Here is a 12,416-nt window from a genome sequence, read left to right as displayed (position 1 = left end):
AAGACAAAATTAACTAAAATAAAATTTACCTGATGATGAAGTGAGTATTGTTGGCACTCCTTTCATTGATCTGTTGATTGTGTTTGGTTCAGCATACAAGGATCCATATAACACAACAAATAAAAGGGTTTTCAGGGGTGATGTGCATCCATGGCTCCACAACACTAATCCAAAGATGCAGGTAGCTCAATACTTGATATATGTGTCAAATTGTTTGTTTTCCTTATTGAATATTGTACCTTTGATTTATATTCAGTTGATTTCAACACATAACCATATCTTCCTTTTGATCTCTAGTTTTCATCCTATAAAAACTGTCTACAGTTCATGTTATACTAAAGAACCATGAGCTTTTGAAGTCCTTGTAATTCATCCATTAAAATTGAACAGAGAAAAGAGGTTTTGCTGGGGAAAGGTTCTGCTAAATTACAACAGAAAACGAAAAAGGAAGACCCCTTTTCCCCTCATAACCTTTTGGTATTTAAATTTTAACAAAAGTAAGAGATTAATCATATATGTGGTTGTGTTGAAATTGAGCATAATGATATGATACAATGTAGTGACGACAAAACCAAAAAACATCACGTGTATGTCTTCAAACAATGTAGTCACAACAATTACGTAACCTTAGAATCACGGGGAAAAAAACATAATCTGTCAAAAGCTGCTTTTCTCATCTTTCTTTAAGAAAAATTACCCTCTTTTCTCTTTACAATTTTTGAATATATACAAACATATTAGTAGTACTAATACTACTTAGTACTAATACATTATGGTAGAAATACTTGCATGAATAAATGTTGTGATGACCGATGATTGTTGTTACTTAAGGTAGCTGCATGACCAATGATTATTGTTACTTAAGGTAGCTGCATAACTGAAAATATCAAATTGCATAGTAATATCTAATATGAAAGTTTTATAAAAAAAAGTGATTAATGTTTGAGAAACAATATTTGTAAGTATGAAAATATGCTGAATTTGTAATAACTCTTGGTCTACAAGAGAACTAGATTGATCTCTTAACATTTTCTTTCTCTTATCATTTCACTAATTTATCACATCTTTTTAGTTTCTCTCACTTTTCTTTCAATTTCTCACTTTTTCTCCTACTCATGCATCCCATTTTGAGATATAAGTTCATCATCACCCCATATTTTTAGCAATAGTTTCTCATCCAAAAACCAACCATGCTAAACATGATGTAATTTGATTAAGATCTCAAACCACAAAAGAAAACACAAAACAAGAGACTTATCTCGTTATATATGAAAAACTCATGTCAAAACAAGTCGCATAAAGTTTCTCACCCACTAACACTTCATTCATTGAATTTAGACTTTCTTCACTGTTGAATGTGCTTTCATTCATTTGTTTCACACTATGCAATGACAAATCCAAACACCATGGTAATTAGAATAAGCATTTACGCACCAAATTATGTCTTTATTTTTTAGTGATTATAGTTATATTTATAGATAGATATACATAAATTTTTTAATTAGACAATTTTATTTTTTAATAAATAAAAACAGTTTTTTATTTAATAAAAATAAGTAATTAAACAACTTTTCTCTATTTTAAATAACTAAATAACTTTCTATTTAAAAATTACTATCAGATACATTTTAATGCCATTATTACAAAAAATAAATATATATATATATATATATATATACACACACACACGTGTGTGTTTTAAAACTGTATTATTTTAATGTAATAAAAAGATACACATATTAGCAATAACATGTATTTTTGCTAGTTATTAATAAACATAATACTAATTTCGATAATTGTATTAGGTGAATACATTATTTTTAGAATTTTATCCTTATTGTTTTTAAAAAAAGTTTCTTTTATGATATTGTGATATCTATTTTTATTTTTGTATATTTTTAAAATTTATTCAAGAAATAATGAAAATAATTGCATTATTTTTTTTTTGTATAAATATTTTATATGAGAAGTGTATAATTTAATAAATTCTCAATTCGGCTCTGTACATAAAATCTTTGTTAAATTGATCTTTACACCTGTAAAATGTTACTTATTTAGTATGTATTACTTTGGTTGTTACACATTTAATGTAAAGTAGTTTTAATTTATCATAGCACATTCTTAATTTGCTCTCCTTAATTTGATCATTGCAAATAAATAACCAAATTAAAAACATGATACATGTATAATGAACAAATTAAGAATATATCACATGCATATAATCAAATTAAAAAATCTTGAGGTGTAAGGATGATAAGAAATAGATTAATAATTTTTAATTGTGCATATAAATTAATTTAGTAAATATTTATGTTAGAGATCTGACGTTGATTAGAGATAATGTCATCTCTCATGTATATATAAGTATATACAAATTTTACTTTACAACTTAATTTTATAAGAACTTGATTTTATAAGGTTGAGTTAGATTTAAGTTTACTTTTTATTATGATATTAATATAATTTAAACTTTATCCTAATGAGAATTTATTAGTCTTATCGTGTTATTTGTTAATTACAGATTTTATATCGACTAAAGATAAAATCAATTAATAATATATAATGAATATAAACTTAATCTTATACAAGGTTGAGTTAAATTTCAATTTTAATTTTTCATCTGTTCATGTACAAAGAGTCTCGTCAAAAAAATATGTATACGTTTTTAACTTATTTGAAAAGAGGACAAATAAAACCAAAAATAACGCTTATGGAATTAAGAGTAATGATAAAAAGAAAACACAGATAACTTTTTTCTGTTTACTTAATTAATTATATTTTAGTGCGTAAATAATTTTCTCCAGTTTGTCATATTAGTTTATTTATTCCACTTAATGCTTATACAACTTCCAAGTTCTGAATCCTTGTTTTCAGGGATTCCTCCAATACTTGAACAAATATTTAAAAAGAAGGGTAACCCATTATTTAACATCAAATAATAAAATATAAATATACCTGTTACCTTAAAAAGACATAATAACTATAAATTTTTATGTTATATTAAGAAAATATAATAAATATAACTTTTTTATGTTGAAGACAAATATAATCAAACCTGCAGGGCCACCCTATTTCCATCACTGAAAAGAACTTCAAATCAATTTATACTTTTTTTTAAAAAAGAATAACAATAATGAAGCACAAAATAAATTGGAATGATTGGTTAAATTAGTAGGGTAGAGAGAACTTCTTAAAAATTAGGGGCCCTTAGACTATAATAATGTAGACTACTATATATAAAACACTATTTTTCTATAAATTACTTTAAAATTTTAAAAATGTTGATTTCACATTGAAGAAACTTGAATTGAAAATTTATGTTGTTTTGTTCCTTAGATTAATGTGATGAGTGCTAAAGTTTCATTTGATGAAGAGTTGAAGGTTTTCAATTTTTCATTTATGCAAAGTACAATAGTGAGAGTTAAGAGTAAGAGAGATGAGAGTGAGAACCCTTTTTCAAGTTGCATGAAAATGCACAAACCCAGTAAAAGAGAGTTCAAGTGGACACTTTTTTTACATCTAAAGAGCCTCATATAAGTACCTTTTCTCATTCATTTTGGCCTTTTATGTTTGTCCATGCTCCCTTCACCCTTTCTCCCAATTCCCATTTTCCATTTCTCTCTCTTCTACTCCCACAGACACTATCACTTCATTGGCTAGGTTTAATTCTGATAAACTATTATCATAAACATATCTAATTTACATCATTACAAATTGTTCTAAATGCCTTTTTCTTAAATGAAAATCTTTCAGGTTAGATATCACCATGCAACCATGCAACTTGACATCTCACTTGACATCTCAGCTAAGTTGGCACCTCAAGTAACAACAATCATCTGTCATCACATGAAAAAAGTATTATTAAAAAATACAAAAAAAAAATATTGATAAAAACCCATATGTTAATAAAAACGATACATAGGTAGACTATACCTATTCATAAAAGAATTCTAAGAACAAACTAGATGAAACATAAAATGATTCTCTATGAATAAATCTTAAATTAGTCAACTTATCAGAATACATATTCTTTTCACGAAAAATATGAGTAATCTTAAATCTAATTTTTCTACGTTAATTAAAAAGTATTCAATCAATTACTAAACATTATAAATTCTAGATGGTTTCTTTACATAATTATAAAACTCATTTACATTATTAACATACTTCAATGATATTGTATTCATCATTGCAGAGAAATAACACAAAATGTGTCATTATTACTATACATGGAATTTCCTTCCAGTTTCAACAATCTATATTTGGTCTCTTCTTCTATCAAAAAGCCTCCAAAAGCTACCACTATAACTATTTATTCTCTAAAAAATATATTTCCCTTCTATCTTAATTTAAGAATGTCTGAAATCCATAGAGCAGAGGAATCTAAGGATTTCAGCAGAGTTGTTTTTTTGGACCAATGGTTGAAAGGGTTTGAACAGACCAAAGAAAGAGGGAGTGGGAGAGAGGTTCTCAATAATAGAACCAAAGTTCTTAAACATCATATAATTTGTATTAATTTAATGCTTTTGTTATTTTTACCTAAGAAAAAAGGTACATATAAGGTGTCATAGTTTTGATAGAAGGAGTACTTGTAGACTAAAAGTATTGAAAATCTTTTCCACACACACACCATAGAGAACAGTTTCTGTTGTCTGCCTTTAAATAGAGCAAGTTTCTCTAAGCCCGCCAAGTTAGGAATCAGAGATAGTCCTTCCCTTCTGCTCTTTCTTTCTTTTCTTCTCTTTTCTCTCTCTCTTTCTTCTTCTTCTTCTTCTTCTTCTTCTTATATCATCTCTGTGTGATCAATGCCACAATGTTGCTGAAACATTCTCACCCTCTTGCCTTCACTTGCCATGGAAAGTCACACTCATAAGAGGGGTGAAGATATGGGTGCTGGTGGTGTTATGAGTTGTAGAAGGTTGCTTCTTGGAGCCTTGGTATCTTTAGGAGTCATCTGGTTTGTGTTCCTTGCTATCTCAGAGAACCGTCAAACAAAAAGAACAGTGCTAGTTCCAATGAATGTTATCTCCAAGCATTTGAAGTTGGTCAGCATGCAGAGGCATGCCTTGCATTCAAATTCTAGACTCTTCATAGTGAGCAAGAGAAGAGTGCCAAATGGACCTGATCCAATACACAACAGGTACACACATTTGTGATCTGTGAAATGCTTTATGATGATGCTTTTCTTCATCTAATTTGCATGGCTCACCACATTAAAATAAAGAAAAGAAATTGTGGGGTGTTAAGTGTTTTGGTAATAGAGTCTAGAATGCAAATAAATCACAGTAACAGTGTGTTTGATTTTACATTTTTCTCAAGAACCTACATGGTTAATTGTTTGCATTCATCTTAGTTATTTGATGTGAGATTGAAGCAACACGTGCATGCTTAATGCATCTCCAAAGACATGTTTGGAAAAAGATGAAACGTGTGTTCAGAGATACATTAATTCATGTCAAATTATGAAAATGAAAGCAGAGACAACAAATAGTTACTCTTGGTTGGACTCATGTAACATGAAACCAAACACATTGCATGAACATGAGATAGAAAGACAAACCTTGAAATTTGGTTGTCACATGTTGAAAGGAGGTTAAATCAAGAACATAGACAATGTTGAAGTTGATTCAATTCATTAGGCATAGCACTTAGCAAAAGGGGACTCATACTTGATAATTTTTCACTCTTTATCAAAAGCTCCTTTAACTAACAATCTTTCTCTTATTTTCATGAGAAACCAAAAAAAGACATCGGGTGAAGAACTGTACCACTTTAGTTATTGGGGGAAAAAAGAATTCGGTGGCTCCTTTTCCTTTCTATGGAAAGCTTGATTAATTTATTGGAGGATCATGAACTACTTTTAACCTCATTTTGAATTTAACAATCCAATTCATGTCTTATTTGAAAGTGGAATTTTTTTTGCTTCCTATTGATGATGTTATTGTTAATTGTTTTGAGGACCCATTATGATGATCATCACACTATTGCACTGTGCACTGCATAATTCTGCCGTACCATGGAATTTCATGTCATTTCATTTCTATTCACATCGTTTGGCTCACCTCTTTGTCTGTAATTATTGTGTATGGATGAATTATTCAGAAGAGCAGTGAAAACCAGACAGCCACCAACACAAGCCTGAGCATTGCATTGTGAAGTTCCACACCAAGTTTCAGGACAAATCATAGAAGATTTTTTGCTATTCTCTTGTGGAAGAAGAATTCAGAGTGTGTTCTATAACATAAGTCTTTACTTGTTACATAGTATGATTGCAAGTGCTTTTAGAGGTTATAAGTGTGATCCTCATTTTTTTTTCTTCTCTTTGAAATGTACCCTTTTGATGGTGTTGTAAATCAAGGCCTTAGGAAATGAAGTAACCAAATTTTGGATGCAATCCAATTATGTTCTTGAATTCTCAAAGTGAAAAAAAAAATGTGCTATCTATGCCTACATCTGAATTAGTGAAATAGTGGATGTTTTTCTCATCATTCTTATCCAAAAAATTACACGTGAGAACCTCGAGAAAGACTACCCTTTTGAAGGCTACACAGCATACTATTTACTTTTCCTCCTTGTTTATGAAAAAAAAAACTTTTTCCCTACTCAAATCGAGAGTGAGGGAGAGAGGTTTATCTGGGTTTATGGATATATAGGAATATGTTGTGGAGGAAAAAACAAAGACAAAACATTCCAATTTTTGGATTATTTGGAGCATTACACAAGAAGAAAGGCCAAGTCTCCATGCATCATATTATTAGCCTTTAATTGTTTAAGTAATCTTTGGGAATTCCTTTTATGGTGGCACCCTCTTTCAAGTGCCTTGTGTTCAACAAAGCACTTTCCTTCATTTAAAGTTCATACATATAAACAATTCCTTTTCATTCTTCTCTTTCCTTGATCAATGCATCAAAATAAACATGGCTTCTCTTTGCCCTGCCATGTGGACCTCTAGTGATGCCACTCAGTTACTATGTAAGATGACAGAAAAGAAAACACACACACACACACATATATATATATATATATATATATATATATATAACTGGTAGCTCAACTGTAGGGTGTCAAATAGAGAGTCTAGAATAGCCTCAAATATAGGAAGGTTCCTACCACAGGATTTTTCTAGTGCCTGCTTTTGTTGGTGAAACTACACATCTTTTTTGAAATCTTGGAGAAATGGTTTTTGTAGTTTTTTCATTAATATTGCTATTATAGATTATGGAGTAATGGAGTGAGGGAAATTCAGGTATGGCACTAAAGCCAAATCAGCAAAGGAGCAATCCCTGGCTGCTGCTTTTTCTTTATCTTTGCTTTTTCTTTCTGGTCTGATTTTCTATAGATTCGAGAAGGATGTGACTTGGTCCAAAGTAACTGAGATTCAAATTATGAATCTGCTTCATTTTTCTTCCTCCATTGCATGGGAGACAGATTCTCACCCCTGCCAGTTTTTGTTTCTCTTTTCTGAATATATTGGCAGATGCAAAACCAGATGAGTCTGCTCAAATGGATCACACTGTGTCCTACATGTCTTTCTTTACAATTATCAACACCATGTGGATCCTTAAGGAGGGTCCCACTTCCTCCCTTCTCTAAATTCTACTTCCTAATGTAGGTAATTCTCCCACTACCTACACCCAACATTGCACTTAACATCACCATAGTATAGTTACCATGTAATTCTGCCTCTTGAAAATATGCAATGGCAGATTCTATTTTCAAGATTGTATGAATGAAATAGTATTAACTTTTAAATGTGTGTTTATTTTGAGTATTTTCTGATTTCATTTCCAAAGAAAATAGAAAAAAGAATGAAAGATGTGTGCTAGATAGAAAAATAGAAAGTGTTATCGTATGAGGGGTTGAGAAAATAGTATCATCATTAAGCCATTGAATCTCCTCTTTCGATTATCGTCTTCTTTTCTTCATACGTACATCTTTAAAAGATTATCTGACATTTAAGTAAGTGTTTGATATTCGTGTAGTGTCTATTTACAGTATTTGATGGACTCTTTCACTCTTGTACCTTGATTAAGACGTGTATCACAATTAGCATTCACATTACTTAACTTAAATACAATTTAACTACCATTAATTAATTAGATGACACATTAAGATTACATTTTGTTTTTTCCTTTTCTTATGTGTTTATCCTATAAGCCATCATAATTAGTCTTTTTATCAGTACTATTAGATCCTCACATTAGTATCATGAAAATATTCTGTGATTCTCACTGTATGGATACTGGGTTGATAATAATAATAATAATAATAATAATAATAATAATAATAATAATAATAATAATAATAATAATAATAATAATAATAATAATAATATATCTTTGATTAAAACTGAATGAGGGGACCCTTGAATTGTTTGTTTATTTGAAGTGAAATTTCCACACTCCTCCCACATAATACGCAACATAAGGTTCAAAGTCATATATTTAATCATCTTATTTAAGACATTGCTTTGCTTGATTGCAATGATCCACATAAGGTGCCATCACCCTTTACTTTTCCAAGCTATGAACATTGACCCAATAATTTTCATTTTCTTAATTGCAGAATTTAGAGAAAGAAAATTCTTCCACACCAACTATGTCTTTTGACCACCCACAAAAGTGATGGCTTAGACCACAAAAGTGTCTTACCATTTATATTTTATTTTTTTCACATAAATATAAATTTAAGAACAAAAAAAGTGAACCAAATTGCTAGTGTTAAACTAGCAAAATTGACTGTATCAGACTAAAAAGACCAATAATCTATGAAAAATTTGGATTAGATAGGATTACACTTCTCACATGAAAGACACTATTTTCTTGATTGCAGAATGTTTTTCCAAAAATGTTTAAGGGTTTATTTCCTCAAACTTTTTTATAAGATTTTTTAGAAGAAAAAAAAATCTTCTATAAGCCAAAATTAATTTACGTACAAATTAAATTACATTATAGAAATTCTTTAATATATTCTCCATTAAAGATTTTAATTTATTAATCTATACTCAACCCAAATTTCTTTGATGTTTATCAGGGAAAAAGATTACGTGTCTACAAAAGTGGTTGTTGGCTTGTTTTATCCTATTTTATATATATTCAAATCAATAATTACTCATTTAATATAATATTTAAAACACGTAATTAGATGTTATAAGTTATTAATATAAAATTCATTTATATTTTTTAATAATTATTTAAATTCAAGAAAATCTATAAATAAATTATAACGTAAAAAAAGTGTTTTGACAAAGCGTTACAGAGAAATTATTTCTATAAATTTATGTTGGACTGATCCCACATTTAAAATTTGCGTGAAGCAAAATAAATGAACAATCCAATTATCACACATTCCAACACAAGCTACTAATGGATAATAGAAAACAGATAAAAGAGTTTAATTAAGTGATTATATTATAAAATTCACTGCAAATAATAAATAATTTTCATAACCTCAAATAAGATCCATATAAGATGAACTCTTCTATACAGAAACTGATGCTTCAAACTTTGCAATGAATTAGATGTTACAGAGAAGAAGAACATGTCCAAGTTGTTGGTGTCTTGAGGACAACAAGTGTATATATTTTGAGGTTTGAAATCCGAGGTGTGTTCCAAACATGTTGGACGTGATTAGAGAGATTGCATTTGGACACAACAAACAGTGAAACAAATAGGTCTCATAAAATCTATCCTACCAGAAAGTTTATTATATCATACAATACAACTATACCTGATTCATTAGGAAATGCTGAAACCATAAACATTAGCACCATCTCAGAACTCTCCACTATCATATAGCAATTCAATGAGAACAATCTCATCATCATCATCATCAAGAACTACTATGCTGCCTCGTTTTCTGGCTTACCAAAGATCAAGGGAAAGTCATCATCATGTTCAAAGAAACTCTGGTCTTTTGATAACCCCTTTAAGGAATGATAAACCTGGTACATAGACCACCTATCCTTGGGGCGAGAAACCACACAATTCAAAGCAATTTTCAGAAACTGAAGAATCTCCTCATCATGCCCTCTTCCACTCATGGCTTTATCAATGCAATCCTTCATCCTTCCCAAACTAGAATGCATGTTCACCCAATCCACCAAGCTACCCTTGAAATCTTCCTCCCCATTGCTCACATAGAGTGGTTTTTGGCCTGTCACCAACTCCAAAAGCAAAACACCAAAACCATACACATCCCCTTTCAATGAAGCAACCAAAGTGCTTGGATACTCCGGGGCGATGTAACCAATCTCCCCCAAATCTCCATTCACAAAACTACCATTTGAGTCTGAAGCCATGAGCCTTGCTAGCCCAAAGTCCATCAACCGAGCATCGAACTCCTCATCAACAAGAATGACATTGGAGCAAATGTTCTGCTGTATGATGGGAGGGTGGCAGCCATGGTGCAGCCATGCAAGCCCCCTTGCTGCGCCTAATCCAATCCTGAACCTCATCATCCAATCCAGCACCCCACCATTCTTGTGCAACAAGGAATACAAAGTTCCATTGGACATGTGCTTGTAAACCAGCAACTTCTCCTCCTCCACCACACAGTACCCCAACAGAGGAGCCAGATTCGGGTGCCTAACCTGCCCCAACCGGTTCATCTCCATCCCAAACTGCTTCTCCCCAATCCTACAAGCATTCAGCCTCTTCACTGCTAGCGTGGAACCATCTGGGAGATCAGCCTTGTACGTTGTCCCGGTTCTTGTTGCAAAAAGAACATTCTCCCCACTGAAATTGTTTGTAGCAGCCATCAAATCCCCCAACTTCACCTTCACAATAGGCTTCTGAAAGAGACTAACTTGCACAAGCTTATACCCTCTTAGCCTCAAAGCCCAATCACCAGCAGCACCCACGGTGGAACCAACCCCATACCCCTTCTTCTTCCTCTTCCCACTCAAATGGTACCACCACCACAGGCCAAAAGCCAGCAACAACGAAGCAGCAGCACCAAACACCCCAGCAGCAATAATAATAGCAAGATTCTTCTTACTCATCCCACCACACTTGGATCCAAGAGGACCCCCACATAACCCACTATTCCCCTCAAAGCCCTCCCTTTCAAACCCATGGAAAAACTCAGGAATTGTCCCACTAAGCCTATTATTGGCCACAGAAAACTTCTTGAGCCTACTCAAACTCCCCAACTCAAAGGGGATTGACCCAGAAAGCTGATTATCTGACAACATCAACTCATTCAAATATGAACAATTCGCAAGTGTGGGAGGAATAGACCCAGAGAGTTGATTACCAGACAAATCTAGAGAAACCAAAAACGGCATCCAAGTACAGATCTCGTGTGGGATCTCGAAGGAGAAAGAGTTTGAAGCAAGATTCAACCTCTGAAGGCTCTTCCCACAGTACTTCATAGCCTCGGGGATCCGACCCGAAAGTTTGAAATCTTGGAAGTCCAAACTCAAGACCCGGTTCTCCCTTTGGTTCCAGCAAGTCACACCCACGAAGTCGCAGATGAAACCCACGGTGGTGTTCTCGAACCGCCACAGGTCGAGGTGGCCCTGCGGATCCGACAGAGCTTCTTTGATGCCACGGAGACATTTAACGTCGTCCTCCTCGACCTGCGAAGAGCCGAGGAACACGTGAAACCCCAACAGGGTCAGAATAAGGAAGGAAGAGGAAAACGTGTTCCTGCGATCCATGGAGGGGAAACGAGGTTGTGGGGTGGGGGAAAGGTTTGATTTTTATGGTGGGGTTTTGGTCTAACGCTGTTGGGCTGGTGCCATTGACTTGTGGGGTGTGAGAAAATGCAGAGAAGATAAAAAAGTGCAGAGGGAGTTAAAAGGGTGGAAGAAGGTTAAAAGGGCAATTGTTGTTGTTGTTTTGGAGCTCTGTATGCATACAACAGTGATGATTTGGTTAAGGAAAACACCTTCTTTGACTGCAGTTGCTGATTGGGAGAGCTTCTTTGACTCTGCTTTTCTTCCATTTGAAATGGATTCATACACAAATTTATTTACAAAAGTATGAATACAATTTGATACAAACAACACATTTTATTGTGGTTTTTATTCACATTTTTCTTTTTGTTGCATTAAGTTATGTTCTTGTTAAGATAATTAGTGTTTTTATTTGTCTTTTTCAATAGTAAACAAAACAAGTTGCTTTAGTGATTGTAACTTCACTGCATGTCTTTTTTAAGGTAATTTTGTTTGATGCACAGTTAGTTATTAAATGTAAACATATATCTTAATAAGGTAACAAGGATTTAAACATTTCTTAATGCAGTTTCTTGTGCTAGATTTGTGTTTAATGTGATTTAATATTATTTTATGTCAAAGTTCTTACTTCTGAAGTTTTCATTAAATAAATATCTTGTTAGATAAGTTTATCTTAGTGCAGTTGTTCTTTCTAAGACATGTTATATGTGAATTTTGTCTTGTGTTGGGTTTATGT

At 32.4% G+C, this 12,416-nt stretch overlaps 2 protein-coding genes across 2 annotated transcripts; one reads left to right on the top strand and one right to left on the bottom strand.

Annotated features, from left to right (window-relative positions):
* Positions 1–4,694: 4,694 nt before the first annotated feature.
* LOC137836849 (CLAVATA3/ESR (CLE)-related protein 25) lies at positions 4,695–6,394 on the top strand. Its single transcript, XM_068645611.1, has 2 exons — positions 4,695–5,140; positions 6,103–6,394. The coding sequence occupies exons 1-2, from the start codon at positions 4,854–4,856 to the stop codon at positions 6,140–6,142; spliced, it is 327 nt and encodes a 108-aa protein (XP_068501712.1). The 5' UTR covers positions 4,695–4,853; the 3' UTR covers positions 6,143–6,394.
* A 2,998-nt stretch (positions 6,395–9,392) lies between these two features.
* On the bottom strand, positions 9,393–11,986 carry LOC137836851 (inactive LRR receptor-like serine/threonine-protein kinase BIR2). The gene has a single exon (XM_068645613.1). The coding sequence runs from the start codon at positions 11,660–11,662 to the stop codon at positions 9,842–9,844; it is 1,821 nt and encodes a 606-aa protein (XP_068501714.1). The 5' UTR covers positions 11,663–11,986; the 3' UTR covers positions 9,393–9,841.
* Between the last annotated feature and the right edge of the window lie 430 nt (positions 11,987–12,416).

The sequence above is a fragment of the Phaseolus vulgaris genome, chromosome 4 (assembly GCF_000499845.2).
Source record: "Phaseolus vulgaris cultivar G19833 chromosome 4, P. vulgaris v2.0, whole genome shotgun sequence".
NCBI classification, from domain to species: domain Eukaryota; kingdom Viridiplantae; phylum Streptophyta; class Magnoliopsida; order Fabales; family Fabaceae; genus Phaseolus; species Phaseolus vulgaris.
This window is presented reverse-complemented; position numbering and strand designations above follow the sequence as displayed.

What these genes read in the sequence shown, in the direction of transcription:
- LOC137836849 (XM_068645611.1), top strand. Translation starts at nt 4,854, where the DNA reads ATGGAAAGTCACACTCATAAGAGGGGTGAAGATATGGGTGCTGGTGGT. An exon ending in CCTGATCCAATACACAACAG is followed by an intron (nt 5,141 to 6,102) that starts GTACACACATTT and finishes TGAATTATTCAG; the next exon opens with AAGAGCAGTGAAAACCAGAC.
- LOC137836851 (XM_068645613.1), bottom strand. Translation starts at nt 11,662, where the DNA reads ATGGATCGCAGGAACACGTTTTCCTCTTCCTTCCTTATTCTGACCCTG.